The sequence below is a fragment of the Rhinolophus sinicus genome, linkage group LG12 (assembly GCF_036562045.2).
Source record: "Rhinolophus sinicus isolate RSC01 linkage group LG12, ASM3656204v1, whole genome shotgun sequence".
Taxonomy (NCBI): Eukaryota; Metazoa; Chordata; class Mammalia; order Chiroptera; family Rhinolophidae; genus Rhinolophus; species Rhinolophus sinicus.
The window spans coordinates 47428554-47447557 of NC_133761.1; the positions used below are offsets into that span (position 1 = coordinate 47428554).

Sequence of the window (19004 nt, forward strand, 5' to 3'; positions counted from 1 at the left end):
TAGAGCGATAAGGCCAGGTGCTGTGCGTAACGGGGCTGCAGGTACCGTGTATACCTGCGGCTGCAGGAGTGCTGAGGGAACAGGGAACTGTGAGGGAACCAGATGAGGTTTTGTGGAGGATGTAGTCTCTATCCTGAGTTTTCAAGCCCAGTTTATAAGCCAGAAAAGACTACAGAGGGTGGGAATGTCATGTTCTCAGACGCAGCAGCAGGAAGCAGCATGGCATATTCAGGGCCAGATAAGTGTGTGTGGTTGGAACACAGGAGCCTGGGGAGGAGGCTAGGAAGGGCTGAGTCTAAATGCTCTCTATGCTCGTGCTACTCAAAGTGTGGCCTCAGAACCACAGCACCGCACCCCCTGAGACCTTTTCAAAATGCAACTTCTCTTGCCCCAGACCTGCTGAGTCAGAGTCTCAGGCCCAGGCCCAGGAATCTGCTTCAACAAGTTCCCCAGGTGATTCGTAAGCACGTTAAAATCTGAGGAACATTTCTCTGTTTTACCTGAAGGAATTTGGAGTTTTCCTATAAACAATTGGATGGTATAGAAGGTTTTTAAGCCGGCGGAGGATGTGATCAATTTTGTGTTTTAGGAAGACTCATTCGTTGAAAAAATATTTGGTCCTTACTGTGTGCCTGGCATTTTGCTAGGCACCTGGAATGCATGGTGACCAAAGTGCCATAGGGCCTGCCTGATGCAGACCCCAGTGCAATGGGAATTGCAGACGATAAATAACGATGAATAAATAATTACAAATTAAGGCAAGTATTTATTGAAATCAGCTCATTCTTCAAGACCTAGATCAACTGCTCACCCTACAGTATGGGTTTCCTTGGGCGCTTTATTCCCATTAAGCATCTTTGTCTGTCATAGCTCTTAACTTTTCCTTGAGAACAAGACATTTTATTGACTGTTGACTTAGTTAACTTTACTCTTTTGGTTTTTCTTTTCTCGTCGACCCTTCTCCGCCCTCCCCAGACTGCTCAAGGTGGCGGTCATCGGACTCTCCTCTACGGACACGCCATCTTGCTGCGCCATTCCTACAGCAGCATGGTGAGTAGACGTTGGTTTCCTCTCCCATGTGGTCATGCTGATCCATTTGGGCATCCGAGGTCAGGAAACGTTGGTAATAGCATCTCAGTGATGGTATCAGTGAGCTTGGGTACCTGTGTTCTTTAATATCTTTGTATCCTGTTTTCTCATTTATAAGATGAGGATTAGCTTAGATGACCTTTAAAGTCCTTCAGTTTTTTCATTATACGAGCATGACCCCTATTTTTAGGATCTTACTTTTGACAGACTAGTTTTAGGAAAAGTGTTAAGAGTAAAATAAGGTATACTTCTTATTTCTGATTTTGTTTTAAACAGTTTATTTATTAAATAATTAAAATATCCTCACTTAAAGACAATATATATAAAAAAAATCTGCCCGTGATTCCACTGTCAATTTTCCACTCCTTTTCCTTCTTAACTGGGTGTTGGCTTTTCTTCTTCCCTGTCAGCTCCTCCTTTCACCCAATTATGTAGATTATCCCTCAGATGCCTCTCAGACATGGTTACTCATTCTCCACTATATGTACTTATATATACTTATGCATATTTTTATTCTTATCTAAAGTAGGTAAAAATATATCAAAGTTTCATTCCTTGTTCTAAAGTTTCATTAAATTGTAAAACCAATATATTCGTTCTACAAGGATTTGAAATTACAGAAGAAAAAATTCTTCATGATCACACTAATGAGAGAAAACTGTTAGAGATTCAAAATGTTTTTAACCCTTTCTGTTCTTAATTTTTTTTCATAATTGAGATCTTACTACATAACCAAATTTATATCCTGATTTTTGTTTTACATATTATCACAGCTTAAGCATTATCCATATCATTTAAATTCTTAATCAACTGAATTAGTGACTACATGATAGTTCAGTATCTGAAAGTAAAATGTAACTCATTAGTTCTTTTAAGGAGATGATTCTCAAAATCTGTAAACTGTTCTGGAGCAGGAGACTAAGCATAGACTCAGTACCAATACTCAAAACAAACAAACAGACAAACAAACAAAAAAACCCACAAGGAAACCTGCCAGTCTCCATCATAAATATTGATGTGAAAAATTTGGTTAGTGGGATTCAAAAGTACATGAAGAGAAATACAAGAAAACTATAGATATGATTGTAATAATGACTTAACAATACCATTTCTATTTATGTGCAAAATCATGTAAGTAGGTCAAGTAAGAAAAATTATGGTCATTTTAACAGGTGGTGAAAACATTTTAAAACTCAATACCTATTTCTATTAAAAACTAAGCATTAATGATTATTTCTCCAATGATAAAGGGAATATCAATGTCAGATTAATAGCCAACATCATACTTAATTGTCAAACACTGAAGCTATTCTTGGCCGAATAAAAAGAAGGAAAAACAAGAAATATGCTATTTAACATTGTATGGAAATCTTGACTGACACAGCAACTATGAAATAAAATAAACACTTTAATAAAGTGGCTAGATAAAAGACAAACAGATTATAAAAACAACGTGTTTGCATGTAGTAATCACACATTAGAACTTCATGGAAAGAATTCCATTTTCAATAGCAATCAAAACACATAAACTGTGTGAAATAAAAAATGTGAGTGTCTGTTTCAAGAAACTACTCTGTGCATAGCACACAGTGTAGAGCCTGCATCTGGCTGGAAGATCTGGGCTGGGGCTCAGCTGCCCACATGCTGCACACACAGCCTTGGATCCCCAGCTGAACCTCTGCTTGTAATTGCATCTGAAAATGTCCCATTCATTTAATAACTATTATTTAGCACCTACTGTGTGCTAGGCACTTTTGTAGGTGATGGATATCATAGTAAACAGACCAAGTCCTGTCCTTATAGAACTTAATTACCGTGTGGTGGAAGAATTACAGTATCTACATCACAGTTGCTGTGGACATTAGAGGAGGAGAGAATGCACATTAGTAATTACAGTGCCTCATATGGTAATATTATTGAGAAAATTTACAGAAGACTTTAATAGGGGTCACTTTATGTGTTTGCCTGGGAAGTCAGTATTGTAAAATTGTAACTTATTCTCAGATAAAGGCAGACATTTAATACATTTTGCTCTAAAGTCTGTAAACCTCAGGGACCACCATGGGCTGCCTGTCTTGAGGCCAGACTCACATTGTTACATTAACTAAGAACATGGGGTGGGGAGAACCTTTGAAGCATCTTTCCTGTAACTATGGAAGCCAGTGCTTTGCAGTCAGGAGACAGAGTCTCCAGGTCAATTTGCTTTTACATCCCATGGCACCAACTCCCACCTGGCACGCCAGGTGTAGGACACCTGTCCCATCAGTTCATCTCCTGCATCCTCACACTCACAGACACCCACTGAGCAGGGTGGATCCTCTTCCCCAGCAGGAATTTTCTAGGCTTTGCATTAATTGTCCAGCGATTCTGGGAGGTGTGGGCTTGCTCAGACCCCAGCGTCATCTCCGTCCTCTTTGCAGGGCTGCAATTCTTGCTGACAGTGTACCTGGTGGGTGTACATAAGCTCATACCACATTCACCTGTGTCTCCTCTTTCTTGTAACACTTAACAAGGTTGGGGCGGCGATACGGGAATTGGCCTGAAAAATTATTCCAAACATTATGTCCAAGAATATACAGTTAGGAAAAATTCCGAGGGAGGAAAGAAGTAAGGAGACGATGGTGTTGCAAGAGTTGGATCCATATTAGGGTCACACCCATGTGTGTACACATGATAAAACCTCACTTCAGTGAGACGACACTTTGTGTACCCAAATCAATTCGGGGTGAATTTCAGAGAGTTAAAAATTTTTAAAAATGAAAATACAGCTAGGAAGTAAAAGTGAATAGCTTTCCAATTTCTGTTTGGGAGGAAGATTTCTAAGTGTCAGGTCAGGTTGTGCTTCTGCTTCTTATCACGGTATCATACGGAGTGAGAGATGTACAGACACATCCTGTTACGTGTCTTCTCCTACAGACAGAACACATGACCCTAGACTTTTTTTTTTTTTTCACCCCCGTCTTTCTATGACGGGAGCAAGCCTGCATTTCCTTGAGAACATCGCCCCCGATGCATGCTGTGTAGGTCCTCTCCTACCTCAGAGATCAACCTGGGCTTCGTGCAGACGCAGCCACATTTGAAGGGAAAAGCTGACACAGCGGAGACAGGCTGATACCGCATTACGTGTCAGGATTAGATTTGCGCAGGCCTATGAATGTTTTGTGATAGCTGCTGACTCTGTCTTTTAGTACCTGTGCTGCCTGGCCACCTCCCAGTCTTCAACTGATAAACTGGCCTTTGATGTCGGCTTGCAAGAGGACACCACAGGTGAGCACCTTGGGCCGTGGTGAAGTTGTGATCAGAGACAGCATGACAGGTAGTGGGTTGGAGGAAGTCATGAGACGATCGAAGGCACATTAGATGGATGTCCTTCTGGATGCAGTCAGTGAAAAAACGAATGTCTTTCTAAGGAAAGTTTTTAGTGGAGGTAGGAGGTGTGCAATATTTATTGCTTGTCATTGCCGTGTAATTAGCTGGATGCTCAAACTAGACTTCAAACCTTATTCTTCTAATGGATTGGGATAGAAAACATGATTTATTGTCTGTTAACCATACAGATATGTCCTGATTAGTTTATGAAGTATCACTGCATATCTCTTTCATCTTAAAAATATTTTTAAGTCTAAAAATGTAATATACTCAATGTCAACATTCAAACAAAAAGGTAGAAAGTGAAAGTCTTCATTTCTTTGTCCACAGAACATCGAGCTACATATCTATCCAAACAGCTATGTATTTATATATTTTTGAAACAAATTATATCTATCTATCTATCTATCTATCTATCTATCTATCTATCTATCTATCATCTATCGAGAGAGTGTTTATCCATTCAAAGAATTAAAATAGGAGAACATAAGCTTTGTGTTTTTATTCTCAATGCTCTGACTTTACACTTTGTACACCTCTGTACAATCTGACTATTTTATCTTTTACTATGAGCATGCATGACTTTTGGAATTAAAAATAAAAGACCAAGTAGAATAAACAATGGAAGGAAATAGACCAATTCTTATTCAGTTGTTCCTTTCATGGGTGGGATCATGCTATCCCTCACAGACCCCTTGCTTTTTAAAATACTTTCCCATACTCTAAATTTTTCACAGACTACAAATGCCTAAAAATAAAGCTGTAGTTACCAACCTAATGAACTTGTTAGTGGATTGACACATTGCCTTTTACGTGAAATTCTCAGAATCCCAGGCATCAAAAAAAAATAAACGTATGACTCTGATTTGTACTCATTTTTTGTAGGCGCAGTAAATTCTCTGGATGTTTGCTAGTATTTTTAAAGTTTTCTCATTGTAATTATTTTGCTTCTGCACATAATTACATAAAAAAGAAAGTTTTCAATTCTCTCTCTCAAAAGAAGTACAAGACATGAATGATATATGAGTTGTGTCCACACATTGAGGTGATTGTAAAATTGTCAAAACAGCAAGGCAGTCCCTCCCCCACACCCAGAGGCCCTGCACTGCTGCCTCCCAGAGCTCTCTACTGCTTCTGAGTTACAGAAGTATTTATTATATTTATCGTTTGTGGGATGTCTGCCTGATCAGAACTGAACTCACAAGACAGATACTATTTTCTTCCCTGTTTATTGATGTATCCCCAGGTGCTATTGCAATGCTTGACAAATAGTGGGTACTTTATAAATGTTTCAGTGCATAAATGAAAAACTCCCTACAACTCTAAAAATGTGAACTGAGTGAATGAAGATTTGAAATTCTATACCATGACATTCAAGTAAGACTGTGGTTTGCGTAGGAAAAGCAACTCAGGGCAGAGATGACATAATGATTGTAAACATGCTTAAGAAATATTATTTGCTAATTCATTGACTCATTTATGCAAAACAAATTTTTATTGAGTATCAATGCATTGAAAACAAAAATTCTGGTATCTGGGAAAATCCCAGTGAACAAAATATGAAAGGTCCCTGATATTATGTAATTTACATTGTGGCATTGGGGAATTAGAAGAAAAAAATTAAGTGTTATGGAAAAATAATAAAACTGGGCACAAGGAGAGAAGGAAAATTATTAGATAGCATATCACTAAAACTATTCTTATTTTTGGATAGAACTTACATTTAGGTTTGAAAGGAATTATGAACAGACTGGAGAATTGTATGCTAAATTTGTATCTTAGATAGGACTGAGGAATGGATAGCTAATTTGTGTGGCTTACGCTTGACTTGTTCTAGAAGAAATTATTTGATTATACCCAGATATTTTTATAACATATACTTCTATAGTAGGATTCTTTTATATTTCACCCTTAGGTTAATACAATAGAAACTACCACAGTTTAAAATAAAATAAGGCATAGGATAGTAAAAGTTAGATAATAATTGCACCCATTTTAAACCAGCATCTAAAAACTGTAGAGCTCTTTAAATTGCTATAATGCAACTGTCACATCACAAAACACCAAGCCCTTTTGAAAATCAACTGGCGAAAAACTAGATGTTGTTACAGATTGCATTATAAACACCGTACTAACTGACGGGATTATATAAAGAACAAAGTCAGGTCCACATGACTGGTGAGTTTGACCGTATGTGAGCATACAGTTTTAAGCAATTCTTGGTAACACACTTCTCAAAATATCTCAACCACTTGTATGAGCAGCTTTTGCGTTTCAGTGTGTCTTATCCTAAGCCAGTTTGGTCTAATTCTTTTGATTTTCACGGTCTAAGAGACTAATTTGCATTAAATTTCAAATTTCTAAAAGTTGTGTGAATAGGACAATTTCATTTTAAGGAGACTGATCCTGAAGACTTATTTCATTTCCCTCTTTTGTTTTGGAGTCACTGGCAAAGAAAATTGATTTTAACCTAAGAGGCACCTCCTTGTGTTTTCACTTCCCCTCATTCTGCAGGCGAGGCTTGTTGGTGGACTATACATCCCGCCTCTAAACAGCGGTCAGAAGGAGAGAAAGTCCGAGTCGGAGATGACCTCATCTTAGTGAGCGTGTCCTCTGAAAGGTACTTGGTAAGTGTGGAAATAGGACCATGGACTTGGTGATATGATAAATGACAGGTCAATAAAATTATCCCTTTAAAGTTTAGATTGCACATTATCTAGGAAAATTGCTTAGAAACAAGCCTGTATCTCTAGTTGATGAGCTAGTAATAACTCCCTAAGTAGGGGAATGATGTCACATGTGTGAAAGTGTGGCGTACCAGGTTCATTTAGACAGGCTTCCCTTGTGCCCTGGATATGCATGTTCATAATACAGGTAGTGCCTGTTCTGGATTATTTTACTATTAGCATGTAAATGCCATCCAATCAGGAGTTCAGAATTCCAGGGACTTCATTTTGCACCCAATGAGAAAGCTGTATAATGAGGTTGTGGTTACCTATTTTGATATTTATGAAAGCAAATTATTATTTGAGAAACACTTGCCATGTTAAGAAAGGAGAAATAGACTAAATAAAGAGCAATTAAGTCTCTCAGGGTCATTGCCTTGTTTCAAAGGGTAGGGGCTGGAAATGGGAGAATGAAGAAACGTTTATGTTAATCATTGAAGGTATTTTTTATTTATGTGGTAAGGCCAATATATTTTTAATTGAACTTATTTAGAATCATATTTTTGCTAAAGAATAATCATATACAGAAGTTCACAGATTGAAATCAATAGAAGTGTGAGATGCCGGTGCACAATACTATTTCTACCTTAAGGTTGAAAAAGTAATTAAGCAAATATAAAATGAGGCATTGTAAAATTTATGTGAATACCCGCACAAAGGAATCCCAGGCATCATAGCGTATGATGATTGAAACAAAAATCAGAAATAGAGTGTGAGCGTTGCTGCAGTGGAGCCCACACTGGCTCATAGAAAGTGCATTCACACTGGCACAAATCAAAACATGTTCGCGTGACTGACTTAAGGTTATATAAGTAGTTGGTACCCCTTTGAACACGGGAATAGGGTGGGGTTGGGGGTATTGCAAGTCAGTTTTTGCTTACTGGCCCATTCAGTTTCAATTTTGAAACATTTCTAGAGAGAACAGGTTTGTTTCACTTGCTTTGTGGAAGGAGTAGTGGTGAAGACAGAACTGGTGAGACAACTTTCATGGAACTCACAGAAACTTCTAGTGGGCCATCGGATGGGGCATAGCTGCAGGGAGGCCTGCAGCATGACTCTCCTTTTGTCGTTTGACCAGTGTGGGCGCAAGCAGGCCCCAAGCACATTCTAGGATGATGCAAGTGTGTCAGCTGGTCAAATAGCATTTATGAAGCCCTTGCTGTGTGCATGTGCTGTAATGTATATTGTGATCAGGTGATACACATTTAGAGTTGTAGTTTTACTTGGAAACCAATAGCAGTAAAAATAATTCATGCATCCTTTTCAATATATACATTTTACATGCCTTATTTTGATTTTGGCATAAGTGCATGTTGTTTTGCTGTACAACGTGTACTTTCCACCACATAGCAGAGTTTATTTGACAGGATGGCATCATCATGCACTGAAGGAGTAGAAAACTCAGAATCTCACAGAGGCCAGGCCTTCTGGCATCAATTCTGCCACTAAGTGCCTGAGGGAGTCACTTCCCTGAGTTCCAGCTCCCTCACTTGCAGAATGGAGGTGGTTATACTTGGCACCAAGCCTATTGCGATGAAGCAGTGAGGTCATGGAATTGAATATGATTTGAATGAAAAACACTATACAAATAATAGCAGTAATCATAAAGCATGGGGTTCACCTTCTATCACCGCTGGAAAGAGAGAAGCTTCATGATTAATTAAAATTCACAAATAATTTTCCAGCTCCATTTCAGTCAATTTATTTAACTTCCTTTACTGGCAACCATTGATACAGAGCTACAAACAGTGGCCAACCAGGTTGTTAAAATTTCACTTTCACTGGGTGATGACAGTGCTTTTAGTGTCATCTCTGTGGTCTCAGCTTAGAGTAGAAACAACAGGAGAGACCAAGGACACATGACACATGGTTTCTGCCCTCACCGAATTAGTGGAGAAACAAGCCAAACTCATGTGGATCTGTAAGCGGATATTATAAGACAGTAAATAAGTAAGTATTACAGTTAAGGTTAGAGATGCTGAAGGATGTCCCTATGGGTATAAGGATGGTTAATTATTATCTCATGTTTCCACTGGGGTTGGTTAGTAGTGAGTACAGAGTGGATTATGTTGTTGGATTCAATGCCTTCAATGATGCTTAGTGAGAAGGATCTAGAGAGAATGAAAGGGCAGGAAGTGGAATTAGTGAACAGCAGCTGGGACCATTCACATACTGGACCCTGAATAACCAAAAATGGTGTGTGTGTGTGTGTGTGTGTGTATGTCTGAATAACCAAAAAATGGGCGGTATGTGTATCTGTCTATCAATCATCTGTCTATCTATCTGTCTGTCTATCTATCTATCTATCTATCTATCTATCTATCTATCTGTCATCTACCTACCCACCTACTTTCCTACCTGTCAGTATACAGACTGGTAAGTATGAGCCTGAGTCAATAACATAACCTCTTACAACCCTGCGTTGCGTCCAGTGCCACACGGGCAGTGAGAGAACAAGTAGGGGCTGTGAAGGGTTAAGAAAGACACAGAAATCAAGAAAGTTTTGAAACAGGGGCCATGGGTCTCACAGCCTCAAAGGACTGAGAGCCCCGAATCGGGCCACCTTGTGGCTTTTATTGATGCACATACAAAGAAGTAGCATTGTTTTTTCTACGGTCTGTGAGTCTCATACACGATACCAGAAAACTGGCTCAAACCAATCACCCTTGCCTTTCGAAAGTCCCATGATGTGTAAATAATTATTGTTTGTACCTCCCCAGGGGACAACACCTTTATGTTGAAAACTCACTGAGATGGAGAACTGGTGTTATCACATCTAGAATCACTTCCCAAGCAGGTTATGGGAAGGAATATAGCCACATAGGCAGAAGCTCTCCTTAGACGGGAGAAGGTGGGGGTCTATGCCCACCTCTATCAACCCCGTGAGTTCTCCTGGTGGTCCCCACGTGACTGTGCCTGTCTTAGGTCGTTCCTCTCTTAAGGAATCTTACCTGTCATTGGCTAGCCAGCCATCTTTTGGGAGCCAAACAGAGAGCCATGAAGTGTAGCACAAAGGTGAAACAAAGTCCCTGAAAGGAATAGTCTCACAGACTCTCCTTTCTTTAGGGGTAGGCATGAGAGGACAGACGGGTAGGCAGCTGCGTGACAACACCTCAGTTTTTCAGTTTCTTCATCTGGAGTGCAGGACACTAAGGGACCTAACTCATAGGGATGTTAAGAAGATTAAATGCTTTAATCCAAACAAGACCCTTAGCTGTGTGAATGGCACATGTAAAAATTGCTTAGTAAGTTGCTGTCATTATTTACCTGAGAGATTTAGGCCTGTGAAGAATGGTTAAGGAAACTACACATACTTAGGCAAAAATGAGAAAGTTGGGAAGGGAGGAGCGGAGGGAATATTATAACTCATTGTAAATTAAGTTCTATCACATGAAAGCAAGATGCTGATGGGGTTAAGAATAAATTAAGAAATTTGGCAGAAAACACATTATTTAAGACTCCTAAAAATAAACATTTCTAGTCATTGATTTTGTAACTTCAGTCATTCATGTCTGTTGATCTTTGATCCATTTTTCCTTCACTGACAGTGATGATTAAACTGTCACTGTGCATTGGCTGCTCTAACACAGATTCCCAATGTTGGGATGCTAAATGATTAAAACCGACTTAAAGGACTGATTTTTGTCAGTAGAGGTGCCTCATGGAGCCCCAAGCACTGAGTCTGGTTGCTCCCCCTCTTCTGTTTCTATGTTCAAACTCAGCTCACATTTTTCTAGGAATAAAGGGTCTTATCACTAGAAAAGGTTGTAAACCACTCGTCCAAATAGAGTCTTTCCTCATCTTGCTGTTTCGTATTCTAATATGAAATGATACCTTCATTCTCTTTTTAGGATTTCCAAGAGGAAAAGTAATTCTTCTGACCCTATTGGAACTGTTTATTTTTTCTTTAAAGAAGGCTTTAGCTTCTGTATCTTGGCTATTGTAAATAATGCTGCAGTGAATTATAGGGCTGCATGGATCTCTTCAAATTAGTGTTGAAGTGGATTGCTGGATCACATGGTAGGCCCATTTTTAATTTTCTGAGGAACCTCCGTACTGTTTTCCATAGTGGCTGCACCATTTTACATTCCCACCAACAGTGCACGAGGGTTCTCTTTTCTCTACATCCTCACCAACACTTGTTATTTCTTATCTTTCTGATACTAGCCATTCTAACAGGTGTGAGGTGACATCTCATTGTGGTTTTGACTTGTATTTATCTGATGATGAGTGATGTTGAGCATCTTTTCATGTACCTATTTGGGAAAATGTCTATTCAGATCCTCTGCTCATTTTTCAATAGTATTGTTTGGGTTTTTGCTATGGAGTTGTATGAGTTATTTATATATTTTAGATATTAACCATTTATTGGATGCTTGATTTGCAAATATCTTCTTCCATTCAGTAGGTTGTCTTTTCATTTTGTTGATTGTTTCCTTCATTGTGCAAATGCTTGTTAGTTTGATGTAGTCCCATTTGTTTATTTTTGTTTTCTTTGCCCTTCCCTAAGGAGACTAGTCAAAAAAAATATTGCTAAGAGTGATGTCAAAGAGCTCACAACATATGTTTTCCTCTAGGAGTTTTATAATTTCAGTTCTTGCATTCAAGTCTTTCATCTATTTTAAATTTATTTTTGTACGTTGTCTAGTTTCATTCTTTTGTGTGTAGCTGTCCAGTTTTCACAACACCATTTATTGAAGAGACTGTCTTTATCCCATTGTATAATCCTGCCTCCTTTGTCATAGATAAATTGACCATATATGCATAGGTTTATTTCTGGGCTCTCGATTCTGTTGCTTGATCTATGTGTCTGTTTTCATGCCAGTACCATGTGGTTTTTATTACTATGGCCTTGGAGTATAGTTTGAAATCAGGGAGTATGGTGCACCCATTATGGAATGCAGCATGGGGGTTCCTCAAAAAATTTAAAACAAAAACTACCATACGATCCAGAAATTTCACTTTGAGTATTTACCCCCAAAAAATGAAAACACTAATTTGAAGAGATATATGAACCTTTGTGTTCACTGCAGAATGATTTACAATAGCCAAGATATAGAAGCAACCTAAGTATCCATTGACAGGTGAACGGATAAAGAATATATAACACATACATACGCATACACACACACACACACACACACACACACACACACACACACAGAGAATATTGTTTAGCCATAAAGAATAATGAAATCTTGCCATGTACCATGACATGGATGGACCCAGAGGGTATTATGCTACGTGAAATAAGTCAGACAGAGAAAGATAAATACTGTGTGATTTTACTAATGCGGAATCTGAAAAACAAAACAAATGAACAAACAAAATAAACAGTCTCATAGATACAGGAAACAAACTGTTGGTTACCAAAGGGGGAAGGGTTTGGCAAAATAGGTGAAGGGGATTAAGAGGTACAAGCTTCCAGATATAAGAGAAATAAGTCCTGGTGATATAACGTACAGCATAGGAAATAGTCAGTAATACCATAATACTGTTGTATGGTGACAGATTGTAACTAGACTTTGTAATGATCATTTAGTAATTTATATAAATATTGAATCACTGTGATGTACACCTATAAGAAATATACTATTTGTAATAGATAAAGTATGGCCAAGTAGATATTACTAACTTTTAGCAAATCTATTTCATACTAAACAAAATAAGGTAAAGCATACAAAACAATTTTTACTTGTCAGATGTAAATTTCTTCAGTATGCACAGACATTTTCATGCGTAAGTTGGATTGCTTGCATTGCAGACATTGATTTTTTAAAAATTTTTTATTGATTAGGTCACCCATAGAAACAGACAGAGATTTCAAGATCCATGAAAACTTTACCAAATGAACAAGTGTCTGAAATTAAATTAGGAAAAATAGAACCTTACAATCTAAAGAGCGATGAAAAAATTCTTCAATGAAAGCTATTTTAGCGTTCATAAAAATTTGCCTCTCTCCAACCCACCTCTGAATTTCTGATAAGAAATACAAGGTGTTTTGATTGAATAATAAATTGCTAAGTTGCTTCAAGTTGCACAAAAATATTGATAAATAAAAAGACAGGGTCATATATATTTTCAGTCTATTTTTGTATCAACCAACATAGTTTTGATTGATTTGCCTTGAGCCTTTTTTCCTTTCTGCTCGGGTGATGGAGTCATAGAATGTTACATTTGAAAAAAGCATCTATTCTATGCCCCTCATTTTTTCCTCAGAAGAAAAAACAATGAAGCCCAAGGGGTGATATGTCTTAGTTACTTGTGTCCCTGTCACCAGCTAATTTATTCAGGGTGTTGCATCGCAAGAGCCCAAGTGCCTGACACTTAATAAGAGAGAAATACATGCATCAAAGAACGGTTGAATTCAGATATTCTGAACATTTTTTGTGCCATGAATCTCTTTGGCTGTCTGATAAAGCTTACTGAGCCCTTGTCATTATGTTTTCAAATGCATGAAATAGATACACAGGTTTACAAAGGGAACTTGAAGTGTCAAAATGCAGTCTAGGTTAAGAAGTCTTGAGAGGTGGTTTATTTCTCTACCTCTGAAATCTGTGCTTTCTGTCATATAATGTCTTGTTATTCAACACACTGTAATGGACCAGCAGCCTTGGTGCGCCCCCCCACCCCCACCCCCCCACTGTATCCCAAATCCGAATCTGCAGTTTTGGACAAGATCCTCAGATGATTCATGTGAGGATTAGAACTTGAGAGTCACTAACATAAGGTTCAAGGTGTGTGAGGAGCAGGTGCTGCCCAGAGGCCCAGCATGGCTGCAGGTGGGTCAATGCTCCCGTTTTATCGTGGGAGTTCCGGAGCGTAGGCTGACCTGGCTTCCGACCTCTGAGAATTCTTCTTTTGCTTTAAGGACAACTCATCTTAGTTTCAATTAATGCATTGAAATGGTTCTGCATTCTGAATACTTAATACCACAGGCCTGATATGATGGTTTTACTTTGATTTCCCTTTGCTGTTTGAGCAAAAACTACATATAATAGAAGCATTCAAAACGGTTATGCCTAGAGAATATTTTCTTGAGAGGCGAGGACATTGTTTAGGTCCTTTTTATGGTGTAATATGTTCTTACGGACATTTTTGGACTTGCTCCCACAGATGGAAATCTTCATAATTTCATGTCCATCATGTTTATTATTTTTTTCTACAGTCACTCCTTATTGCCTAAAGTATGAGCCCGTGACCTGGCGCCTGCAGACCTGTCTCTCGCTCTGTGTCTAAGTGGGTGCTGTCAGCACCCAACGACAAACTCTCCGCTGTCCTCTGTGTCCCCATATCGCTGCCCTGTTGTGTGCACTCTTCTCTCTGTCATACCGTTCCCCTTGTCACGGCCTCTTAGAGGGCCAGGGAGGCCCAGGCCAGTTCCGATTATGTGGTTTCTGATCTATTAAAACTGACAATCTCCACACTGGTTTACAAAACTGTTGGTATGTTTTAAATATTTACACCTCACACATTAGCATGATCAATGCACGCACCCAGATCCACTGTATGGACAGACGAATGAATCTGGAGACAATGTCTCTAAATATGTAAATGTGAGGCCCAGACCAAATGATCCTACTGGCTCCACAAGCCCTCTTCCCATGTCATGGGGTCCCCTGTCACCTATGGAAATGCCACCTGTCCTCCAGCCACAGTACGATGGTCTCTGTTCCAGTTAGGCTGGCTACAATGTTCTTTTTTCTCAGTTTTTGCGGCACTTTGATTTCAATTTACGTATCATTTTTAATACTGACTTGTAGCATTTTGTGTATATACTTCACTTTCCCTTCTCAATTATAGGCACCCTCGGGGTAGGGAGTGTGTTCTAGCACAATGCTTTAATACGGAGTATATTCAGTGAACCATGATGAATTAACAAAGGATGATAATCTATCATAATATGGCATGAGATTTTACTTGAATTCAAAAGTACAACTATAACATTGGTATTTTGAATCATCTATTCATAAAATCCATATGGTTTTTATAGAGGTGTGCGTGCATGTGTGTGTGTGTGCACGTGTGTGTGCTATTTTGGCTCAGGTCATTGAAATAGGTGTATTTATGGAATAGCTAAAATATTTTTTAGGTTTGCGCTACGTTGATGTTACAGGTTTGGTTGGCTTCTCCACAAACCTGTTTATTGAATAACTGTTAGATGCCAGGTTATGGCTGTGAACCTGCGTCAGACAGGTCACAAGACGGAGAAAGAAAACTACACTAAATTACATTGTGTGATAGTTTCTATGCAGGAAGATATGTTTTTCTTGTGTGTGGAGGCAGAAGGCATATGATTTATTTGTAAATATTTAAAGAATTTTAACAATAAAGGAATCTCAGCTGGGATTTGCATAGGAAGGACAGGCTGAGGAGCGGAAGAGGTGGTAAGAAAGCAGACAGCTCATTGCAATGAGGAGGGAGTCAGAGGTAATTATTGCTAAATCTGATGCATCAACTTGTAAACTTTTAATCTTACTGATTGGAAAAGTTATTGATAAGATAGCTCATATAGGTCAAATGTCAAACATGTCTTTTTTTGTTTTTAAGAGAAAGATAGTGAAACCTGTTTTTGCTGGTGACTTGCAAAGAGTGTATTTAGGTAAAGAAGCTCCCCTCCCCCCCCTCCCCTTGAAAGGCCTGGGGAATAAGCCAGTGTGATGGGTTCCTGCTGTGATGCTCGTCATCCAACTAGGGGGCGGGGCTTCTGGGAGGTTCAGGTACAATTCCAGTCTTTGAAAGCTGAGGCTGTCATCAGCTTTGGAAAAGTGTTCCAGAAACATTACAGGAATGTTGGTGATGTTTACTGAGACGACGCCAAGGAAACCGGTGGTTGTTCTATGTGTGTTTGAGATTCTAGAGGCAGCCAGATGACGACCAATAAAATCGTACAGACATTTGGCATTAAAATTCTAGAGTGGTTACCTAATTTTGTTTTACTTTGCTTATCATTTGAGAACTCCTAGATTATGGCTCTAAAATATATGAAATATGATATTATTTCATATACTTTTGTTTTTAAGAAGGAAAATCTGAAATTTGTAGATCTGTTTTGGAGGAAATGTTTAGTCCTGGTTTTAGATACCTATTTGGAAATATCTCCACCTAATGGCTATTGTATCAAATTGCAGATAAAAGTTCCTAAAGGCCCCTGTAAAACGTCGGTCCTGTAGATTTTACCTACTTCATTGTCAAAAAACTGTCCCAGTGTGGCATGTAGAAAACTTATAATAATTGTAATTGTAGGTGCCCACGATCTGTACAGTTTTGTCCATCAATAAGGCTTAAAACAAAATAGTCGATTTTAACAAATACATTTATTTTTGTACATTTGTTTGTGTGTTTTCTGATTAGTGGCTTAAGTTGGTAACTCTTTGAATGATATTGGAATATGCCTGAAGTCACATAGGAACCCTAATTTTTTTCTACTAGTCTCTTCATTTTTGAGTAACCAGGTTGAAATAGACGTTCTCTGTGCACATTCCAAATCGGCGATGTTCGGTTTGAGTTGCCAGAAGCACGTAGGTTTTAAGACTCACCAGCAGCCTGAAATGCTGCCTCTTTTACTCCCACACAGCACTTGTCTTACGGCAACGGCAGCTTACACGTGGACGCCGCTTTCCAGCAGACTCTCTGGAGCGTGGCCCCTATCAGCTCAGGAAGTGAAGCAGCCCAAGGTAAAAACTCCACTCCAGCTAGAGGGCTCGCCCTTGATGCAGACTTAGCCATCATCTTTGGAATGGTGACAATGAGCTGACTGTCCACGGCAGCTGTTTGTGTCAAACTATTCTGTAATGTCGATGCATGATATTGGAGACTGCCATTTAAATTGCTATTTAAAAGTGAAGTTTGTTTTAAGAGTTATCTTTCCTTATTTTACACTGTCGTCAGCTTTCGCTTATTTGTGTGTGTTTTATGTGCTAGATTTCTAGGGGTCGTTTTCTCCAACATTTTGGCCCCAGGGTACTTAACTTCAGGACTTCTCATCTCCTAGGGTGGGTGATTTAGAACGGGGTCACAGCAGTGGTTATGCATCAGTGTTCCTGGGAACTACGTGGATTTGTCTGGTCAGTCATTAGTGGAGGTTCGAATCTGAGCCTGTCCGTGCTTGTATGTTTAATGGGGGATTTTATGGGGTCGAGGTTGTGTTTCCTAGTGGGACTTGGGGACCCAGGGCTCACAGGCGGCAGGCAGGCGGCACCATCCATCTCTGTGATTTGGGCCCGGAACTTAAGCTTCGCTGGACTTCTGTCTCTCTGTGTATGAAAATAGAGGATAGGACCAGGTGATCTGTCCATGACAGTTCAATTGTGACTGAGCTTCAATCCTTCCAGGGTATCTGATTGGTGGTGACGTCCTCAGGTTGCTGCACGGACACATGGACGAATGCCTCACGGTCCCTTCAGGAGAGCATGGCGAAGAGCAGAGAAGGTTGGTACTTGGCCCAGCGCTTGGAGCCCTCCATTTCCTCACCTTGATATAAGTTTTTAAATTAAGGGTACGTCTGTTCAGGCCATGAGTGTAACAGAAAGTGGATCACTAGTGTTTGTCTGCCCCCCGAGGTGACCCACTTGTTGGCCTCTTTAGAAGTGTTTTCTCATGTTATGTTTTTATCACCTCACAATAGAATTGCTGAAAGTTTTTGTATAATTAAAACAAGGTAAGAAGCCTTGAATTAAATAAATTGAGTGAGAAGAATGAACACATTAAACTAAACTACTTAAAACTTCATTAAATGTTCATTAGTTTTGATTCATTCTCTTTCTGGAATGTTTAGTCTCAAAGTCGGTTTCCGAGGCAGAGTTCTCAAATTCCACAAAAGTTGAGGACTTTTTTCTATTACCTCCTGTTTCTTGACATAAATAATGGAATTGACCACTTTCCCTAAAACTTCCTGTGGTTATAGTTCGTCTCTCACGTTACTATTGTTGGGCGTTAGGCCAAGAGCGATGTGTCTGGATCCTTGGGGAAAGTGCACAAATAATATAAAAACACAAAAATGTTTAGGATGGTTTGAATGCTCTGCTTTGCCTCATGAATTAATGGTCGAATATAGTAAGTTGAATACATAGATAAGAGATTATGGTGAGAGAAGATGTTGTCTGGGTGGTTTATTATATTTTTGGGGCACATTTCTCATAATATTAACATATACATTTAATTATTATTTAATAAAGATTTATTTTTGTAATTTAAAGAAAGATATAGGGAGCATTTAGAAAGTTAGTAATCATTAATGAGCTGTTTATTTATAATAACCTTGTGAAAAGTCTCTGTGAGGCCTGGGTACTAGTCTTACCCCAGGCAGACCTGGCTTATGGTGGAGAGTGAAATGCAGAGCCTGGGAAAATTCCCTAAAGTAAAAATGTTACTTTTAGTAGATTAGGAAGAAGATGCTGATGGTGTTGATAGGGTTTGCATAAAAGATGAAAAGGAATTCAAAAGGCAGTTGTTTGGAGGAATTAATTACAAACAGAAGACTAAGCATATACTCAAAGGGATGGCAGTGCATTCTGGGAATAGTAGTGATTCCAGAGTGACAAAGGACAGGATGGAAGCAAGGTGAGAACTGGGGAAGAGGGAGTGGCCTTAGTGCCATGCCCGAGGCTGGCTTTTTAACTCTGAGGTAGCTGGGAAGGCATGTGGGCTTGGGGGTGGAATGGTCAGATCTCTTTCAAGAGAGTAGCACTGATGGGTGAGAAGAGCTCAGATTAGAGGTGGGAAGAGTTTGAATCATGGAAACAACTGTTGTCATCATTCACGTGAGAGAAAATGAGGAACTTAACCTGGAGAGTGGCCATCAGATCACAGTGGACCACC

At 39.1% G+C, this 19004-nt stretch overlaps 1 protein-coding gene across 12 annotated transcripts in view; it reads left to right on the forward strand.

Annotated features, from left to right (window-relative positions):
- Window positions 1–19004, forward strand: part of RYR2 (ryanodine receptor 2) — a 567150-nt gene that overhangs the window by 241521 nt on the left and 306625 nt on the right. For all 12 annotated transcript variants that reach the window (XM_074316777.1, XM_074316766.1, XM_074316767.1 and 9 more), the window contains 5 exons: window positions 976–1050; window positions 4278–4356; window positions 6973–7085; window positions 16762–16861; window positions 17519–17615. In XM_074316777.1, the coding sequence (XP_074172878.1) occupies window positions 976–1050; window positions 4278–4356; window positions 6973–7085; window positions 16762–16861; window positions 17519–17615 (464 nt within the window). The remainder of the gene's footprint in view (window positions 1–975; window positions 1051–4277; window positions 4357–6972; window positions 7086–16761; window positions 16862–17518; window positions 17616–19004) is intronic.